The following is a 21,814-nucleotide window of genomic DNA, read 5'->3' as shown; positions in this document are numbered from 1 at the left end:
CCCATTACATGGGCGCCATATGACCAATGCAATCGGCGCCCCCTACAACCCAAATCACCATCGTCAGTCCCCCTGTCATTGCCCCACTTCTCTCGTGAATGTTCCGCCTTTGACATTGTTTCTGCCTTGGATATAAGGACAAAACATGACTTAACCAGCGTATGCAGGACGTGGCCCAGACATCTGGCATTTGCTTTGCCGAAAAGTACTGGAGATATAATAATGTTGCGAAAGGAATGATTCGACCCCCTTGGGTCATCATGCGCAATGGCACCACACCCAGCTGACCATCCACCGGTGGCGGCCGCTAGCAGCCAGGCAGCTTGCCGTTGCTGTCGGTCATCCCTGTCACCATCGTAAGCCGCTCTCGAACTAACGACTTCCCGTACATGGTGGAAGCATTTGCCCTATCAACTATGCCAACCCGTCCCGGAAGTCTTGAAGTAAATCGCTTGAACGCCCGCGTTTCGCATGAACATGACTTAAAAAACCGACTTGCGATGTTTACCGATTTCACCAAGCAAACTCGACGACATACATTCAAAGGTTCATAACTAAGTTTCCACGTTCACGAAAAAGTTCAAATCTATCTACATTGTGGGTCACCCGTCTTCCTTGGGTGCTCGCGGTCCTCACTTGGCAGCAATATTGGCGCTTTCCGTGATCCCGCCGACAGCTGATCGTCTAACGAGGAGCGCGCGGTGGCGCCCCGGCCGCTCACCAGTCCGCAGTTGATGGAGATGCCCTCCTTGGCGCGGTCGCCGGTGGCGCCCGTCCGCTTCAGCCGCTCCGAGCCGGCCAGGTCGACGAAGTGGAACTTGGCCGAGAGCGTCTCGAACTCCATGGGCTGCTCGCCGCCCTCGCTGCTCACGCCGTCACCCGACTCCGTCTCGCCGGCGAACCCCTGCCGGAGCAGCGTCACGTGACAGAGGCCGGCTGCGGCTCCGGTTCCCACCTCAGTGTCGAGTCAGTACTGATGTACGCGACCAAGCCTCCGACTACGTCAGCTCTCCCTTCAGAGGGTGACCCCAGTTCAAGCGGGAAAGAAACGTTTCCTGTAGGCGGAGCGCTCAACACTTGGTTGACTCTTACCGCGGTCTTTTTGTTCTTCCTCCTCGTAGATTCATATGTATCTAATTTAGACCATTAAGCATATTTAACCATTTGCATTCTGGCTCCATGCTTCTCACTCTGTCACCGGTATTAGTGGATAATTAATAAGAGGAATGAAAAAATGTACACACATTCTACAGCTTTCGATTCAAATTTCTCGCCGCTGTGCGACGACCTCTGCTCGAACGTATTTCACAATAGACGGCGTGCACACGATTTCCTTGGAAAGGGAACATTCCGCATTGTCGATACATTTGTTCAGGCGCACCAAAAAAGCTCCGACAGATATTCAGCACATTGGATCTTCCGTGAATAAGGTAAGGATGGCGCTGAGTTAGGATAAGTCACACCGTGGCCTCACCCGGAGCACACCAGGACGAAAAGCGTCAGGTACAACAACCAGACAGCACCAGATCAGAGCCCCTGGTCGCCGCACACCACTACTGCGCGCGCGCAGGTCCCCGCAGTGGGGGGGGGGGGGGACTGATTTGAGGACGATGTGCAATTGCGCACTTGTGCATCGTACAAGGGCGCAGCCAAGGGTGAGCGACAATAGCCTATCCACCTTGATCCGCATTATTTTCTCGTTTTCTCACCATAGATGGCTCCCGACAGAGTCAACATCGGCATCCTACGTGCTCACCGAGCTCCGCCCCCCCCCCCCCCCTCCCCACCGAAGGACGTCCTGGCTGCGCCCCTGGTATCGTACCAACTGGTCAACAGACGCCCACGAAACCGTTATTTCCATTCCAGGCATATGTCCGGCCTAGCTTTGAGAATATAATAGAAGGGGCGAGGGATCCCTTAAAACAAATGGAGGGCCTTCATGATTGGAAGACAGTGGCCACGTGGGAGGGCTGCTACCAGCGACGTCAATTCTCGCAAAGGAGTGACAGGGGGGGGGGGGATGCGGGCCGAGGTCCCGACGAACTAAGCTCCCCCAAATTGGTTTCTCCATGGATTCCAGCCACTTTATTTTAACCAAGAGACTGTGTTCTGTATTTATGCATCATCTGTAAAATAGTCCGGACTTGAGAAGCATAGTAGTCACGGGCCAGCCTACGATGCCTCAAGAAGATGCAGTTTCTGTAGCGTACAGGTCTTGCGAGACAAGTCTTGCAAGAGAATACAAGAATCGACGCCCCTGGTCTGGTTGCTTGTTGCGACAACTGGTATGTTGAGAACAATCGAGAAGCATGCCAGTTCGGGAAAATTCTGTGGTCCTAAACCAAGAGAGGAGTCCCGGAAAATTAGGTCGAGGGGAGGAGATGAACATGAGAAAATGGCCAACCCTACGCACAAAACGCGTTGAAACCGATTTTCCCCCGAATTCCGCACACTTGCTCTTCATGGCTAGAGGGCTCGTGCCCCAACTGAATGGAAAACTACTCCTCTGTCCTCATACAAATATCTAACTGGGAATGACAGCTACGGAATGAAGCACCAGAATCTCCCAAGATCCCAATTAGTGGAATGATCCCATTCCAACTGCAATAAAACATATATTCATTTACCTTGCTGTTTGTCAACTCACCTGAAGCCACCGTGATGATAGCGTGGTAATCGTCGCACCCATCAGTCTTGAATAAATTGCCGCATGCTATAAACCACCCACAGGTCGAGAGATTCAACTTTTCATTCAAATCCTACAAACAAGCCATTGGCGGTGCGAGCTGGACCCGACGCCCCCAATAACCCCAGCCCACTGAGCGCGCCATCGCCCACTGAGCGCGCCAAAAAATAGCTCGTCGAGGTTACGCAACAATTGGAGCGACTGTCGTCCGCTGTTTATGGTATTTAGCACGGCAATAAAACACTGTTATATAGAAAGGTAATTTTTGTCTAGTTTTTTTTTCTGTTTATATAGCGAAAACCCCTCATATTTTGCTATTTATGGTGGCTTTCTTTTTTCCCTACTCACCAGTTATTTCTCCCTTTGTACTATTTTCTTCGGTTCTAGGAAGTCTCCAGCAGCTATCACTGAAGTACGCTAGCACCGCCATGGACCACTTAGTCGGTGGTCGCATTCTACGTGCCACGTCGTAGATAGTCCATAGTAGCACAACCGCTCTAAGGCGTACTTTTCCTACTAGCCTCACGTGATTCACGTGTTAAAGGCCTGCTTTTCACAGAGCTGTGAACTAAAACAAATTACACCCATCTTGCGGTTCTTTTGCACCTCTTCCGCGCTTGCTTACACAATTTAAATTCCCGTTTTGAGGCACTCTGCCAACAACAGCCGCGGCGAAGGTACGCGAAAATGGGAGCAATATCGTGGTATATTTAACACAGTTTTCAACAGCGAAATTCTGTCAAATTTTCTCAGAATAGAATTGGACCGTCGGACCTTAACGGAAGTACGTTCCCCATGCCTGTGCCCCTGGGCCAAGGAGTTGCCAGAAGAGCCCTTGGGCGATAGAAGGGCCCCTCGGCGGCCAAAGGCTCCTGAATAAATAACAGTGCCCCGAGTATACGAAGGGTCGTGATGATATAGCTCAATATCTCTAGCGACCCAACGGGCCACTGAGCGGCCAGTGGGCCCCCGCTAGCCATACTAACATTTAAGTGCCCAGAAGGACCGCCTGAACAATCAAAGGTGTCCACTGGTGACCGTGGGAGCCTTGGTCGGCCAGCAACACATCTAAACAATCGCAAGAAAACGTCACCGACCAGGGCTTCTCAATGGTCAGAGAAGCCTTTCAGTGGTCAGAACGGTCCTAAGCAACTAAAACAACCCATAAGCGGCCAGAGGCCCTAGGCACACATGGCCCTGAGCGGTCCCGTTGGTGTCCTGAAGGGAATTTGGAAGTCAAGGTGGGGAGGGGGGGGGGAGGGGCTACGTAGCCATAGGGACTCTTAAGCGACCAGAGTGCACCCCATGACCAGGAAGGGCCCACTGAATAGTCAGAGGAACCCGGGGTTTCAGGATGGTCCCTCGGAACATCCATAAGGGGCGATTTGCTGCTACCCGAACATTGTTTTTGGGAAAGAATCTCTTTTTGGAGTTCCCCGTTCAGTGCTGCATTTTTCTTCACGTTTCGCGAGCCGAAGAGCACTCCCAAAGGGCCCTTGGACCCCGAACCCCATTTTTCAGGTTTTTAGGGCCCCCTGGGGAATCCGGACCACCCCGACCTCCACGGAATCTCCAGCTATGTAGACAACGGACGGGCCTCGAGCCGCCAGAAACACTGGTTGGTGTCGAAAACAGAGGCCAATGCAAATATTTGTCTGTGGGGCATGTCTCTACATGAGCGTGGCGCATGCACTAGTGCCTCGCACGCCAGGCATTTGACCGAGTACCATGGCAAAGAGAGGCACACCAACGTCAGCGTCTAGTATGACCCAAGGCGGATTCATACACTGCGAACGCTGGCAGAAGATTCTTGGCTGAATGGTTATGGGGGGCAATGCAGAAGAAAATTGATGAGGGGGACTCTATTTGCGGTATGCGCCTTAACACGGAATTTCATCATCTAAGACGGAACAACGACGCGCCAGCGTGCACAGCTAATGCGTCTCAAGGTAAACTTCTGCGTGTCCCTAACATAACACAGTTACGTTCCCTACTGAACGCGATCCACAGCATGCTGGTTTCTAATTGTGTCCGCATGTTTGTCATGAAGGCCGTGACGTCACATGTGGCGCCGCAGTCTCCTGTGAGGGCACCGCAACTGCTATCGGTAATCTGATCTGTTTGTTGTTCGGCTGGGTTCGTCTGTCCACGTCACAAAAGCGTCGGTGCTCAAGCCCGGCATAACCTGCTCGCCCTGTTATCAGTACCACATCAATGGCAGTTATTCCGCATTCCGCGCTGTTCTCAGAGGGGTGGGAGCCTCTGCAGTGCTCTCCACAGATCCTCCAGTAGAAAAGACGCAGCCAGGGGAACGACGACATGTCCCCTTGAAACTGAAGTCAAATGACCTTGCCTGATGGGCATTCCATTCACCAGCTTGCTGGTAGAGACAGACGAGGATAAGTGTGCCGACACGTGCTCCCCACGCCGTCTGAGGGGGGGGGGGGGGGCAACCCCGGTGTGCGTGGGGAAATTACCTGACTTGCAAAACCTTATCGTACTACGTCTCTGATTGCCTTGTGTGTGTGTCGCAACGTGACAAATATACCCTAGCCAAAGTTCTTAAATCCGTCTTCGAAGTCAAGAAATGTGCGTCATTTGCCCTACTGAGACTATCTTGGGGGCCACCACCCGGTCCGCAGCCCCCTGGACCGGCCCTTCGTGCCGTCACATCATCTCCGCTGCAGGTCCGGGTGGAGGAACAGCGTGTGCGTGCGCATATGTGAATAAATACACCATCATATGCGAATTGCTATCAGGTATTTGGATGTCATACGCGGATATACGAATACTGCGCTGGCGGCATCAACAGCATCGTTGCTGCATGCAAGTGATCTGTTTGTGAACCGGTCATGTCAAGGCCATTTGGATGCCGGTTCTCATGTGCGTCCTGCGACTTATCAGCCGGGGCCTCCTTCCAGTCTGACAGCGCCGCCCGTCACAGCAGCACTGCGCCGCCGCCCGTCCCCCTGCTCCTGCCCCTCCCTGGTGGCCTCCACTCACGCTATCAGCTCGCGCCACGCGCATCTGCTTGATGACGAGCGTGAAGATGGCGTGGCTGCGGCTGCTCTGCACGTTCATCTGGGTGCTGGCCGTGGTGCGGCTCAGCGCGCCCACCCGCAGACACTTGAGGCAGTCCTCGGCCGACGTCACCACCCGTGACGTCACGCCCAGCGTATAGATGCCGCCGTCGGCGTCCTCGTGGATCCGGATGCTGGACTTGCTGCCCTGCGGCCGGGTGACAGCGGAGCGACTTCAGTGCGACGGGCAGACAATGGCAGCCAGGTTCCTAACGTCCCTGACAACTTACAATATATCCGGGCGGAAAACATTTACCGCCTTGATTTCCATTTCGTGGTTTTCGAAACGGCGAACAATGTATTGTAAGTAACATCCAGGTGACCACGACACTTAATGAGACCGTTTCCACTCAAGAACAATGACAGGCTCTGCGACGACACTGGACAGTCCTTCCTGACCCCTCATGGACAACATGTCCTTGACCAGGATATAATGGGCGTGCCCGACAACAAGCCAACGGGACAAACGAGCTGCTTTCAGGCACCCACCAAGCCCTTACCAATGCCTGGTCCTGGTGAGCCATCTACCGCCCTCAATCATACGGTGTCCAATGTCCATCTCCACCATGACCCTAGGTCACAGTGTCTTCCGGACACTTCCTCAAGCCCCAGTGTCTCCATCACTGCGTGGCAGTGCACACTGCGCCACTGTGCCTTCATCACTGTGACCCTGGTCGCTATGCCGCTATGCCGCTGTGTCCCTCTCCATCACCGCACCTGACCGCTACGCCCCTCCCCATGGCCGTGTCGCTCCCCTCAGCCACCACGTCCCTCCCCGTCACCGCCAAAGGCCACTATATCCCTCCTCATCACCGCCCCAGACCACTTTGTCCCCCCGTATCGCCGCCCCGGTCATTACCGTCCCTCCTCATCGACCCCCCCCCCCTCCCCGTCACTGCCAAAGGCCACTATATCCCTCCTCATCACCGCCCCCAGACCACTTTGTCCCTCCGTATAGCCGCCCCGATCATTACGTCCCTCCTCATCGAACCCCCCCCCCCCCCCCCCCCCTCCCCGTCACCGCCAAAGGCCACTATGCCCCTCCTCATCACCGCCCCAGACCACTTTGTCCCTCCGTATAGCCGCCCCGGTCATTACGTCCCTCCTCATCGACCCCCCCCCCCCCCGTCACCGCCAAAGGCCACTATATCCCTCCTCATCACCGCCCCAGACCACTTTGTCCCTCCGTATAGCCGCCCCGGTCATTACGTCCCTCCTCATCGACCCCCCCCCCCCCCCGCCCCGTCACCCGCCAAAGGCCACTATACCCCTCCTCATCACCGCCCCCAGACCACTTTGTCCCTCCGTATAGCCACCCCGGTCATTACGTCCCTTCTCATCGACCCCCCCCCCCCCCCCCGTCACCGCCAAAGGCCACTATACCCCTCCTCATCACCGCCCCAGACCACTTTGTCCCTCCGTATAGCCGCCCCGGTCATTACGTCCCTCCTCATCGACCCCCCCCCCCCCGCCCCGTCACCGCCAAAGGCCACTATATCCCTCCTCATCACCGCCCCAGACCACTTTGTCCCTCCGTATAGCCCGCCCCGATCATTACGGTCCCTCCTCATCGAACCCCCCCCCCTCCCCGTCACCGCCAAAGGCCACTATACCCCTCCTCATCACCGCCCCAGACCACTTTGTCCCTCCGTATAGCCGCCCCGGTCATTACGTCCCTCCTCATCGACCCCCCCCCCGCCCCGTCACCAACAAAGGCCACTATACTCCTCCTCATCACCGCCCCCAGACCACTTTGTCCCTCCGTATAGCCGCCCCGATCATTACGTCCCTCCTCATCGACCCCCCCCCCCCCCCCGTCACCGCCAAAGGCCACTATATCCCTCCTCATCACCGCCCCAGACCACTTTGTCCCTCCGTATAGCCGCCCCAGTCATTACGTCCCTCCTCATCGACCCCCCCCCCCCCCCCGCCGTCACCGCCAAAGGCCACTATATCCCTCCTCATCACCGCCCCAGACCACTTTGTCCCCCCGTATAGCCGCCCCGGTCATTACGTCCCTCCTCATCGACCCCCCCCCCCGCCCCCTGTCACTGCATTCACCTGTGGTTAGAAAAACCTCTGGGCATTTGGTGCTTGAGTGAAAAGGCCAGCCCATCTCGGGGTTTTACGTGGTTTTTTACTCCCAGGACTTCGCTAAAAGCTGTCACGAAAGTGCGCTAGGTTATACTCACGGTGAAATGTAAAGAAGATGATGTTTCCCACACTGACACAGTTAGTGTTGGTCAAAGCAACTGCATGGTACAGTTGATGTGCTCTCACGGCTTTCTACGGTTCGTGTGTTCTCATGATTTGCATGCTTCATCCATTATGAGCCGCAGTAATCTTCATCAAATCCAGCCTATCCCAAATATACAAAAAGTTTAGGCTACATCATCGCTGTTTGAGACAAACTACAGCTTTAGATCAATAACTAAGCATAAACAAGATATGCCGATTGCTTCAAGTTGGCAACGACAATGACGTTCAGAAGCTTTTTGTACTGTGTTTATTTCTGTGCAGTCTAGAAACCTGTAAGCAATACGGTCTGCACAGATCATACAGGTGCCATTAACAGGGACGCATTAACCTAGTGGCCGCTAGGGCACATCCCCCGCCCCTATTATCAAATTGATTTAATATTTGCATATGCGGGCGAATAAGTGTTTACGTTAGACAAATTATGGTGGATTCGTTACAATAAGTACACTGAGAACATGGGTTATTTCAAAGTATGAAATATATCTCGCAGTTTTTCCGTATAATAAAAAAACAACATTTGAGTCCAAACATCGATGAAAAATACCGCACATGCCCGGGGCCATTACAGCATTGCAGCATTGCATTGTGTCATCCTACACTAGAAACACACTGGACACAATCCGCTAATCGATGACTGTCAAAAAGGCAGCAACAAAAACCGATAGCAAAATGATTCCATCACGCTGCTAGGAAGGTACCCTGTATCTATATAGTGGCGGTTCAGCAACAGATTGACGTCACCGTCACGTTACGTACCCTGAGGTCATGGTTGGCAAGTATGACATTCGAAAACCCAAACCATCTGAACACGTATAATTTTTAGGCTTTGAACTAAATTAAACTTAAATGAAAAAGTTTGCTTAACCTCGACCGAAAAATCAATAGATTCCCTACTTCACACGCCTTTGCTTATCTTCTTCGCTAGCCTGCACTTTCTCCGGTGCTGGCTGGAGTCCTCTTCATACGATGACCCCTCACGACCTTGGATGGGTTTGTTTCCCAGCAGATACGCCTAAACCAGGTCAAACGGGAGCCGCACGTTATCCAGGGCACGTGGGCACCAGTCACATCGATAGTATCATCGGTACTCCCGTCACAACACTGTCTGAGCAGATTGAGCACGCAGGACTGGAGCACGGATGTGTCACCAGAAAAGCGCTTCGTCAGCTGCGCTCTGCGCCTTTCGCTGGGGTCTGCTAGGCCCACCACTTTACACCGAAGCTTGGGATGCATAATGGAAGCCAGTGATGCTTGAGCGTCATCACCTCCGGGGGTTTTGCGGATGATTCCATGATTGGATCGACGAGGTATGACACTAGTTCCTCCCATGTCGGAATCTTCATTCGAGGGCAGCCTTTTACCTAAACCGCAATTATGACTGATGAAACCAGCTGCTCCTGTTTGGTTAAGGGGAAAGGCCATTTCTAACTTTTTGCATGTGGTGTTGATGCCCTGGTAAGTAGCCTCTGCTTTTAGTCTATTGCTGATAATAGCCGTCATGATAAGGATATCACATTGTGGACCTTATAAAAGTTATTAAATACCTGACCACCAGAAATTTATATTAATGATCCACCCCCTCCCATCCCCATCCCCATGCACTGCCTCCTTGCCACCACGCTCCCAGCCATTGGCTTCCCCTCCCCCCGATCGCTGCGCGCCTCCCAGTGCAGCTCCCCCAGAGCCGTGCGTCCGTCCCCTGTCACTTGTCCCGGCCCCTGTTCATCTTCTGTTGACCTCCCTCGCGCGTCCAACTATACGGCAAAGGAGGCGCGCACGGCCCGCGCGCCTCCTAGTGCAGCTCCCGGAGACCCGTGCGCTCCTTCCAAGTCACCTCTACCGGTCCCTCTTCGCCCCATGGTGGCCACCCCCGCCGTCCCACCACGGCACCCGTCACCACTCATGGCCCCTGTTCGCCTCCTGGTGACCGCCCCGCGCGTCCCACCACGGCACCCGTCACCACTTGCGGCCCCTGTTCGTCTCATAGTGACCGCCTCCGCGCATCTCACCACAGCACGGCCCGCGCGCCTCGGACTGACCCGGTTGGTTCCGGACTGGTCGAGCAGGTCGATGATCTCCTCGTTGTAGAGCTCCATGAACTGGGCGCTGACTTTGAAGTCGGCAGGCGGCTGGCCGGCCTGGCGGGCCGCCTCCTGCCGCTGCCGCACGCCGCGGAACAGGTGGTCCACGGCGCGCGGGATGATGCCCGCCGCCTCCGGGCACGTGTCCACCTCGAACCCCGTGCCCATGGTGTACGTCTTGCCGGAGCCCGTCTGCGGAAGAGAGCCGTACGTTACCGCGAGCACGCCTGGAGCCTGTCCCGGCCGCAGACGTCACGGCCCGTCTGGCGTCGGTGGGCGTGTCAGTGGCGGCGGTCGGGGGTCGCGGATGACCCACTGCGCTGCCGGATGACCTGCTTCCGACGCACTGCGCTTCGAGCCGGGTCAGGGGTGGCGCTGCACGGTTCATCTTGCGGCGTATGAACGCACGGGCATGAGTCACGATTGGAACTGCTAAGCGCATGCTAAACATTCGTTCTGGCCGTAACGTACGGACTAATGCGACCGCAGGCACCGCGTCGGGAAGTGCTGCGGAATCATTAACGTGCAGTAACGATGACGGCACAGTGGCCTGTGGTAACACGCACCTCTGCTGTACGGGCAACACACACACTCTCTCTCGCTCTCTCACTCGGCATGGGAGTGGTTTGCGCGTGACATGTCTCCAATGCACCAGGGGTGTGGAGATCCCAGGCTGCTCGCCGATCCAGACACACCGCTCCACGCCGACCACGGGTGGCAACACGGCGCGGCGTGCGTCAGTTCGTTTGTCGGGACGCCTTTTCCTTATTCCCACGGCCAGACCGTCTTTTTTTGACCCGCTCGCTCTTCAAACAATTCCAGGCTAGTCGAAGCGCTCGCCGAGAACGTGAGGCGCGCCCAGCGGAGCGCGCCACCTATGCCGGTCATCTAAGTGGGTAATAAATAGCTATTCCCAGAGGGCTTTTGGTAAGATAGAACACCTACAGAGGGTGCTTTTTCAGTCCTGAAATGTGCTGCCAGGGCTCTGCTCCATTACAGCCAAATTACACTCAACAGAGTGGTATATCACGACAGTCACGTGGCAAAAAGTGCAATGTTGGCAGCCTGCTGCAACTCAGCTTACAGTTCGAAAAGGGCACAGTTCGTCCAGCCTCTGCCTGGCGGCAAGTTTGTTTCACAAAGATGCACACCCTTGGCACGAATAAATGTGATGGATCGACTGGATCATCCTTTAGCACAATTTCAAAGAAATTATGGATCTCAAACCTGTCCACAAAATTACACAAAACCCGGGATGCCAGAAAACCGTTTGTGAAAATTTTAGAACGGATCCTAGATTCTAGAGCATCAGGGATTCATGACCCAGGAATGCTATCCCGAAATACAATCTGGACTCTCAAGCACTCATCAGCTGTCCACGCTATTCCACACAGTGGAGCAGCATCATGGGTCGACAGCGCATGGCGTCCTTGACCCCCGCCATCTGCCGCCACGCACACCTCGCGAGCCGCCGGCGCGCCACTCCCACGGACCACGCCTGTATCTTCACATGCCCCGGTGCTCCACCGCAGCTGTATTGCAGGGCGAGCTGGGAGCCCGTCCCAGCCGCTCCGAGCTCCAGGAGGCGGACCAGACTATGCGGAGACAGCAGGAGACAATCCCGACTCGTTGGGGCTTCCGGGAGCCGATCCGACTTGGTCCCAACTTAATGGAGCTTCCTGTAGCTGGCCCCCAGTAATAAGAGCTCTGGGGAGCCGGTTCCGGCTTGCTGGAGCTCTAAGGAGCCGATCCCGACTTGTTGAGGCTCCCGGGAGCTGATCCAGGCTTGTTGGAGCTTCCGGGAGCCCGACCCGATTTGTTGGAGCTCCCTCGAGCCAGTCCCGACTTGTTAAGGCTCCCGGGAGCCATTTGCTGGAGCTCCCGGGAGCTGGTCCCGACTTGTTGGACCTCCCAGGAGCCGGTCATGACTAATCGGAGCTCTCGGGAGCCAATCCCGACTAATCGGAGCTCCCGTTTTGGTCATGCGGCAGCAGCGGCGCGCCTCCATCACGACCAGCGCACCGCAGCGGGGATCGTGACCGGCGCGGGCCGACACGAGACAGCCGGGCGCCGGCAGATAGCAGGGATCGTGACCCGCGTGGAGATGACCACACGAGACAGCCGGGCGCCGGCAGACAGCAGGGATCGTGACCCGCGTGGAGCCAACGACACGAGACAGCCAGGCGCCGGAAGACAGCGAGGATCGTGACCCGCGTGGAGCTGACCACAAGAGACAGCCGGGCGCCGGCAGACGCCAGGGATCGTGACCCGCGTGGAGCTGGCCACACGAGACAGCCGGACGCCGGCAGACAGCAGGGATCGTAACCCGCGTGGAGCCAACGACACGAGACATCCGGGCGCCGGCAGACAGCAGGGATCGTAACCCGCGTGGAGCCGACGACACGAGACAGCCGGGCGCCGGCAGACAGCGGGGATCGTGACCCGCGTGGAGCCCACAACACGAGACAGTCGGGCGCCGGCAGACAGCAGGGATCGTGACCCGCGTGGAGCTGACCACACGAGACAGCCGGACGCCGGCAGACAGCAGGGATCGTAACCCGCGTGGAGCCAACGACACGAGACAGCCGGGCGCCGGCAGACAGCGGGGATCGTGACCCGCGTGGAGCCCACAACACGAGACAGCCGGGCGCCGGCAGACAGCAGGGATCGTGACCCGCGTAAAGCTGACGACACGAGACAGCCGGGCGCCCGCAGACGGTAGGGATCATGACCCACGTGGAGCTGATCACACGAGACAGCCGGGCGCCGGCAGACAGCGGGGATCGCGTCCGGCACAGGAGACTGGCGCTCGCCCGCCGTCCAGTCGGGCCAGCTGGGCCGTGACGTTCCCCGCCGCCGACCGCAGGGGCGTCGGTCCTTGTCACCAGCGCGGCTGGTCACATGAGGAGAGGCGGCTCAACGGCTGTGCAGCCGGGTCCCGCCGAGGGCACGCCAGCCCGGAGCCACTCGGCCTATATTTACCGGCGCGGACCAGGCGCCGCATACCAGCGCCGTATACGGGCTCGACGGTCAATATTAGTGATGCATAGGCAGCTGCCGGGCTTGTGTGCTGCAATTTCACCGGGACCTATTTGGACAAACAATGAGGTTTCGGACATCACGTAATGAACAATGAACAATCCCTTGATCACGTAATGAACAAATGGAACGGATTCTTGCCAAACTAGGCAGCAAAGGTTGGGACTGTAAACCACGAATAGTCGTTTCGGCAAGTCAGTTAATTGGCGGCTCAACTTTCTGGTCTTGAGTGAGACAGAGACGAGACAGATATACGGGAGGGGGGGGGGGGGGAGGGGCGGCTGTTCCCAGCCAACCCTCACCCCGCCCCCCCCCCCCCCGATCTCACAGACTTTCAGTGACCTAAAAGTCGGAGAGCCATCCGATCACTCTATCCGGATCAGCCCCTAGTACTGCCATCCCAAACACTGTATTGCTTGCAATTATTGATCGGTCCGAATTCGTATCACCAATTGGTCCAGCCGAACGTGGATATCGCTTGCTGCATGCGACCCGTCCACATCCCCTCACGGCGCCGCGGGAACCGGAGCGGATGGGTAGTCGCCGCGGGGCGCGCGCGCGCCGGGCGTCAGGCCGCGGATCGTGGCCGTCTGGCGGTCCGCAGACGACCGCGCCGGTCGGCGTGCAGGCTTCCTCAGCGTGAGTACCTCAAGGGCGTGTGATCCTCCTCAGCGTGAGTAACTCATGGACGTGTGAGCTTCCTCAGCGTGAGCACCTCATGGGCATGTGGGCTTCGTCAGCGTGAGTACCTCATGCGCGCGTGTTCTTCCTCAGCGTGTGTACTTCCGCGGGCATGTGTTTTCCTTCTCTGCATCCGCGTATGTACTGACTTACCGTGTGTACCTGCGTATACGTGCGTGTGCGTGTGCACTTCCTCTCTATATCACCGTGTGTACTTCCTCACCGTGTGCACCTGTGCGGACTTGTGTACTTGCTCAGCATGCGTGGACGCGCGTGCTTCCTCTCCCCATCAGTGAGGGCGGCGGCGCAGTCAAGAGGAAAGTTTCTGGAGTCATGGCAGCCGTTAGAGATGGTAGCGGGAAGGGGTGGCTGGGGCAGAAGGTCCTTTGAAGGAACTTTGTGACAGTTTGAGACGACTGTAGGACTTCTAAAACATGAAAACGGACACCAACGCGTCACAGAAGGCTTCTGAGCTTTAAAAATGTCCTCCGAATCCAACAAAAGTGCCCTCACAACGACAAAGAGGGCTCCCTTTGAATAAACGAGCTCCTATGGCCAGATTAAGCCGCCTACTGAACAAAATCCTGGCTACGCCACTGAGTGAGGGACAGCACCGATCGATCAGACCTGGCCAAAAGGCGGCTACCACCCGGGCAGCTGGCGCTATGTCTTTGTTACCGCCTGGAACCTGACGGACATTGTCCAGCGGACGAAACGTTCCGAAATGGGATCCAGCCCGGAAGGCGGAACAAAGCCGTGGCTCCTCCATGACAGTGCAAACACAGGTTATCGCCCTCCTCAGGTCAAGTGGTCGGGGATTGGCGTGGTCATCAGTGCTTGTGCCAGGGTTTGGTGCTTGATACACCCTTGAACTGGATCCCATGAGCTCGAGTCACGTGCGGAGGCCCAAGCAATGGTGGCGGAGGCGGAGGCGGGGGCGGGGGCGGGGGCGGGGGCGGGGCGGGGGATGGAGGGAGCGAACGTGAGTTTAGACTGTATCTTCCCATGCAACGCCCTACTGTTGGGTTACTGTAAAATGTTTCCAAGATATGGCGGGACACAGCTACCCCACGCCTCTGTCCCAATCCGCCGCCCCTGGCCCCAAGAACCCGCTTCCCACTACAGCTGTCCTGCAGTGTGCGATCAATAGCCGGGTGAAATTCGGCGACCCCGTCTCTTATCATGGGCTCGACCATCACAGAACACGGCCGCAGCCGCCTGCGCCGAGGCGTCCGACCACATCAAACGACGCGCCGGTCGGCCAGGCGCACGGACGAGTCCACTGGCTTCGCGGGGGAGGCAGGGTCACTTCCACTCGGACGCAAACTGCGGGCGCTCCTCTCACTTTACGCCGCCAGCAGGCCAATTTGTGACGCTTTTTGTTCCGACTCTGGTCCGGCCTTGCGGGCCGACCACAAAAACGGAGCCGAACACCGCGTATGGGCGCCGGACGGTCGCAGCTGGGCCGGAGAGCGGGAACAATTTTTACTCCACACGGCGCGCGGTCCCTTCCGTGCCGGCGTCAACACCGCCCTGTTGTTGAGAATCGCTGCCGCCGGCTGCCAGTGGGCGGGTTATTGGTCTGTAAATCGCCCCCACCGATTTCGCCCAAAAGAACATGCACGGATCTCTTAACAGTCCATCCAATGGTTCGCAGCGTCTGGATTTAAGTAACGTGCGAATATCGTAGGCGATCGAGAATCGCCATGCATGCAGCCGGGCACGGAAAGATAGGCCCACCTTCGCTCGCTGCAGGCTTCAAACCAGACCTGGCCGACCGCACCAAGTGCACTGAGCGTGGGTAGGCATCCGCGCCTCCGCCCAGCGTGCAGGTGTCCCATACACGGTGGACCGGAGCCGGTAACACCGGCCGTGGTAACACCAGGTATCCCTGCGGTACCCGGCGGGCTGGAGTCAGTAACACTGGCCGCGGTAACACCAGGTGTCCCATACACGGCGAGCCGGAGCCGGTAACACCGACCGTGGTAACACCAGGCGTCCCTCCCGTACCCGGCGGGATGGAGCCGGTAACACCGGTGAGCCCGCTCCGCGCCAGCAGCGGAGACGGCGCGCTGGCAGGGCCAGCCAGCCCGCAGCGCGCACGTCCGAGTCAGGCACGGCCGGCCCCAGACCGCACGCCGCAGACGCAGCCAGGTCACATGGCGCACACGGGCGCAGAAACCAGGAGCGTCTGAGCAAGACCACGGGCTAGTCCAGTTTGGAGGAGGTACGCCAGGTGCGGAAGACAGATCGGCAAGCGGACGAGGGCGGTGGAAAGCCGACTACGCTGGTGACGGCGCTTGAACCCGGCCGGCACGCACTGCCGACGATCAATCGCCGCCAGCTGACTGTCGGACGTGCTCCGGCCCGCCAGCTGACTGTCGGCCATACTCCGGCCCGCCAGCTGTCGGCCGTACTCCAGCCCACCAGCTGACTGTCGGCCGTACTCCGGCCCGCCAGCTAACTGTCGGCCGTGCTCCGGCCCGCCAGCTGACTGTCGGCCGTGCTCCGGCCCGCCAGCTGACTGTCGGCCGTACTCCGGCCCGCCAGCTGACTGTCGGCCATACTCCGGCCCGCCAGCTAACTGTCGGCCGTGCTCCGGCCCTCCAGCTGACTGTCGGCCGTGCTCCGGCCCGCCAGCTGACTGGCGGCCGTACTCCGGCCCGCCAGCTGACTGTCGGCCATACTCCGGCCCGCCAGCTAACTGTCGGCCGTGCTCCGGCCCGCCAGCTGACTGTCGGCCGTACTCCGGCCCGCCAGCTGACTGTCGGCCATACTCCGGCCCGCCAGCTAACTGTCGGCCGTGCTCCGGCCCTCCAGCTGACTGTCGGCCGTACTCCAGCCCGCCAGCTGACTGGCGGCCGTACCCCAGCCCTCCAGCTGACTGTCGGCCGTGCTCCGGCCCGCCAGCTGACTGTCGGCCGTACCCCAGCCCTCCAGCTGACTGCCGGCCGTACTCCGGCCCGCCAGCTGAATGTCGGCCGTAATCCGGAACGCAAGCTGACTGTCGGCTGTACTCCGGCCAGCTAGCTGACTGTCGGCTGTACTCCAACCCGCCAGCTGATTGCTGGCCGTACTCCGACCCATCAGCTGACTGTCGGCCGTACCCCACACGGGTACCCTTCCCGAGCCGTTGCGCCACCCCGCCAGGGTGCACCGCTCCCCCAGGTTCCCCGGCTGTGGCACGGGTCGGCGTCATGCGACATTGGCCGGGACGTGTGAACACGCACGCGCCCAGCGCCGCCGCGTGCGCCGCCGACCTCACTTCATTAGTGTGGGCGCCTTCAGAGAAGCCGACTGCAAATGAACGCGTGGACAGGGGACGGCAGCCTTCGGAGTCGTTCTCACCTGTCCGTAGGCCAGGACGGTGGCGTTGTAGCCCTCCAGGCAGCCCTCGATCAGCTGTTCGGTACACTGGCTGTAGATGTCCTGCTGTTCCGAGTCCATGTCGAACATGAGGTCGTAGGTGAAGGCCTTGTCCGACCCGAGCCAAACCTGAGGTTCGCCTGGAGTCACCGAGGTGCATACCCGACACATGTCGATCTTCTCGCGGGAGATCAGCGGCCGGATCCTGTCGGAGACAGCCGGGACAATCGCATCAGCGGAGGCGGCCGGGACAATCCCACCAGCGGAGACAGCCAAGAGAACCCCACCAGCGGAGACAGTCGGGAGAACCCCATCAGCGGAGACGGCCGGGAGAACCCCACCAGCGGAGACAGCCGGGAGAACCCGACCAGCTCCAGCAGTCACGACCCCCCCCCCCCCCCCCACCCAGACTCCACATCCGAGTCAGGCCCGGTCAGTGCCAGCGGCCATGACGACCCAGACTCAACACCTGGCTCATATCTCAGACCGCCAGCTCCTCTTCCAACTGAGCAGGCGGCCCAGCTGGATGATCGACCCCACGCACAACGCCGCTGCGGCCCGAGGCGTTGCCGCCGCTGCCGCCGCAAGGCAGGCGGCTGTGCCGTCGCTGAGCCCCGGTGCGCAGTGGGGCCTGCCGGGTAAACCGGCTACACTCCCGGAACCGTGTAAGGAGCTCGGAAGCATGGGTGCGTCTTAGGTATGCGTCGATTATGGTATTAGCCTACCGATGTTGCGTCTCACATTTTCAGCCGACGGACCCCGCTAGTTACATGTTGTAAACGCTTCTACTGTTCTTAGAATTGTACCGTGCGACTGGAAATTAGCTACTGCTTTAGCACTACATAATTCTGGTAGTAAAACCGATCCAAACAATGAGGGAGCAATTTCTATCCTGCCGACCGTTAAAACGACATTGATGAACATTAAACTGACAAAATTATTTGAACGCCTGGTGTGCGACTCAACTGTGGTATATTCATCCCACCATTCCGTACGCCAGAGGCCGAGTTGTTGATCACACAGATCAACAACAGGGATACCAACCCGGTCACTCCACGGAGACTGCCAACGCCTTCGACAGCGTCGAGCACAGCCGGCTCCAGGAGAACCTTGAGTGGTTGACTTCCACTGGCTCTGGGACTGGCTGGACTGGCGATGAACATGCTTTACAGCCAAGTCAAGATATAGTCCAGTGCTCGATAATAAAACCCATTTTATTCTTATTATTTACCCCTGACTTCTCATGTCACATCACCGACTGCGAGGTCATCATGTAGCCGGCCGATGTGCAGTTTACCCAGGCGGGTTACCAGAAGGCTTTATTTCGCCTTGAAGATCGCACCGAGGAAACTTTGGCGGCAGTTGACTCCTGGTTCGCGCACGATAGTTTGAGGATAAATCTGACAAAAACCTCAGTTTATGGTGTACACTCATGACAGCGACGCTCAGCTGGCACGTTTACCGCTTAAATTCGGATCTTCCGTTAAAACCTCTCCCAGTCCGTCAAAATACCCGTTATTGTGGACGGAAACCTCCCTTGGGAATCACATGTGTCAGTAGTGTCAAGGTCAACTGTAATCAGGCGCTGCTACGCATGCATCTGCGGCATCTTAAAATTTACACCGAAATTGACGGAGGATATTAAAAGGAAGGTAATCAAAGCTTTGGAAACTGCAGCAATCCTCAGCGATACCGCATTCAGAGAGTCAACAACCGCTGTGGCGTATTGTGAAAGGTATTCGCCGCGGTGATCATGTTTCTCCCATCATAATCAAGTTAAAATGGCAAAAAGTTGGCAAGTTCTTGGTTGACCGTGCCTTGGCAGCAGTGCATACAATCTTACACGCGTCTCGCTAAGCGATATCTCTGAAAGAGCGTGTACCGTGCCGCGACGCAGCGTCAACCGGTGTCGCGCGTGGGACCGCCGATAACCTTTTGGAGCTGCCGAGTGTGCGCATGCAGGTTCCCGCCGGAGCTCCGCCTCCCGGGATGCCTTCACACGGTACAGGTCTCCTGCGGCGGTGCCGGCATAGGCGGGCCCCAGTGCCTGGACCCGACGACGCGCCGGCGGCCCCGCCGAAGAGCCCGCGGAGGCCCTGAAGTGTTGCCGGCGGGCTCGGCGATCGCTCCAACATACTGACGCGTGACGTTGGTATGAGGCCGCGTCTCACAGCGCATCAGCGCTGCCGGAGCTCGGACCTGATCCACGTGACGTTGGCATGGGGCCGCGTCTCACGGCGTATCAGCGCTTCCGGAGCTCGGACCTGATCCACGTGACGTTGGCATGAGCACGCGTCTCACAGCGTATCAGCGCTGCCGGAGCTCGGACCTGATCCACGTGACGATGGCACGAGGCCGCGTCTCACAGCGTATCAGCGCTACCGGAACTCGGCTCTGATCCACGTAACGTCACAAGGCCACGTCTCGCAGCGTATCAGCGCTGCCGGAGCTCGGACCTGATCCACGTGACGTTGGCATGAGGCCGTGTCTCACAGCGTATCAGCGCTGCCGGGGCTCGGACCTGATCCACGTGCGGTTGCCGACAATCGCGCGCGCGCGCACCTGTCAGCAGACACTGATAGCCATAAGATAAGCTGGACTAGTCTTTGAAGCGACGACCACATTTCGCCGAACTGTTGAGTAGTTGCAGTTTTCAGTGCGTGCTGGTAGGGCTTCTGGTATTTTTGTTTGGGGGGGGGGGAGGGGGCTCTGTCGGCAGATAAGCCGGGGAGCCAAAAAGCTATCGAGGGGCACGGAACTCAAAAGAGATATAACCTCAACCCATAGCGGTGGCTTAGTACGGGGAGCCGCAGTTTGGAACTGAAGATCGTCGTCAGCGCCGGACGCGACGGCGCCTCCACTGCACGCGAGCCGGCGCCGGCCGCGCGAAGCGCCGGCGGAGGGCGGACTGCCTGCCTCCGGACGGGACCTGAGCTGGGCACCGGCGATCGACGCCCGGGGAGCCCGCCCTCAGCACGGGTCCAGTAACCGCCACACGCCTGCCAGGTGGGCAAACCCCGCGGCGCACGCTAGGCCGCTGACAGGCCCGCCGGCGCCTCCGAAGCCACCACGGCGTCCCAGGTGGCCGGCCATGCACGCGCGCCCCAAGGCTACGGCGGCCACGGCGCACGTAACCTTGACGGGGCGGGCGACAGGCGGCGACGGGTGGCGGCCGCCGTCCGCTCCGGCCTGCAGAGAAGGCCACACGCGTCTGCGTGCGGAGGCGGCAGGCCGTGAACGCTCCGCCGGTCAGCCGCTGCGGGTCTGGCAGGCACGGGTCAACGGACGGCGCCCACTGGCCGGCCCACACGCGCCGCGGACCTGACGGCCGACGGCCCTGAATGACGGTCCTGCGGTCAGACCGACGCGCGTCACCGGCAGTCCTGCTGGGGAGTGGCTGCAAGATGCGCGCATGAATGAAACGCGCCTCTCATTCGATGATCCGTGCCTATGAATGAGGCTGTAAACCATTTAGTGCAGACAGCGGCCGCAACCTTGCAGTAAACGTGTGTGGTGAGTTGTCGACTGTCCTACAGAGACAGCGCATAACTGACAACAGGGAAGAACGATATGACGCAGTGCACGACCTGGTCTGCGTCTGACGATGGTCGGCATGTCTCGCCCTCCGTTAGTCGGAGACCCCGGAGTGTCCCGACCACACCCGACCCCCAGACGGCCAGAGCAGCGCGTATGGCAGCGGGTCTTGCCCACTGTAGCAGGCCGGGTGGCGGTGCCAGCCGCCCAGAGCCGCTGGCCGGGCCCCTGCCGGCCAACCCGGCCCCTGCACGCATGACAGGTACCGCGCCTCTCCAGCCCGGCCCGCGGCCGTGGCGCGCGTGCCGACCGGTCCCGGCCACGGCACCCTAAAAGGCGCGTGCGTCGCAGGCCGCGGCTGCGGGACGGCCGCCGTGCAGGACGATCCGGCGGCGGTCGGCGTTCTCAGTCAGCCGCCTCAGCGCCCGGCGGCGGCGGCGGCGGCAGTGGGTCTGCCCCGGCGCCGCGTCTCCCCCTCACTGGCTCAGGGCGGGCTGTGCGGGGTGCACCACGCCCCGCACTACCACGTCTGGGGGGTGCCTGTTGAACGGCCCTTGCACGGCGGCCGGGAGTTGACAGTCACGGGGGATGCCAGCTGCGTGTCGCACCGTCTGGTGGGACGCCACCTTCATCCTTTTCGGAGGAGCAAACAGCGGCGCCACAGCAGCATTGCATCGCAAATTGGTGTTACCACACAACGATTTTTGTGGCCTGGAAACTTATGCTTGGGGCTTGGCAGAAGTCCATCTTGCAATCCGAAATGTTCGTGGCCTTGAAAGAAGCTATCAATTCTCCACTCAGTTGCGCAAGCTACCTTTCAAGGATGTTTTCAAAACACTAGTAGAACTGCACACGCCTAACGTTCCACATTCGTCCGCGTCGATATGTGGCCGGCACCTGACCACATAACTTGAGGCTGTGTGGTTTACAAAACTATGTTCGCTAAGCACCGAGCGTAGCCAGCTGCTCATCGGCTGATGTTTCTGTTCAGCAGTGGCAAGCGTTTCTATTGAACAGAAGAGGTCAAAAGCAAACAGCACAAAACGTCCACAACCAACGACGAACCTGTGTGCATGTTCAGCTGGTAG

General features: G+C 58.5%; 1 protein-coding gene across 1 annotated transcript in view; it reads right to left on the bottom strand.

Moving 5' to 3' along the window:
• Window positions 1–21,814, bottom strand: part of LOC119091582 (kinesin-like protein KIF21A) — a 70,649-nt gene that overhangs the window by 21,504 nt on the left and 27,331 nt on the right. The window contains 4 exon segments of the mRNA XM_037214391.1: window positions 722–904; window positions 5,690–5,914; window positions 10,065–10,298; window positions 17,175–17,397. Coding sequence (XP_037070286.1) covers window positions 722–904; window positions 5,690–5,914; window positions 10,065–10,298; window positions 17,175–17,397 — 865 coding nt within the window.

This window comes from Pollicipes pollicipes, unplaced genomic scaffold, assembly GCF_011947565.3.
Source record: "Pollicipes pollicipes isolate AB1234 unplaced genomic scaffold, Ppol_2.1 Scaffold_3447;HRSCAF=4054_pilon_pilon_pilon, whole genome shotgun sequence".
Classification (NCBI taxonomy): domain Eukaryota; kingdom Metazoa; phylum Arthropoda; class Thecostraca; order Pollicipedomorpha; family Pollicipedidae; genus Pollicipes; species Pollicipes pollicipes.
The sequence above is the reverse complement of the archived record's forward strand: the minus strand, read 5'-3'. Positions and strand labels throughout refer to the sequence as shown.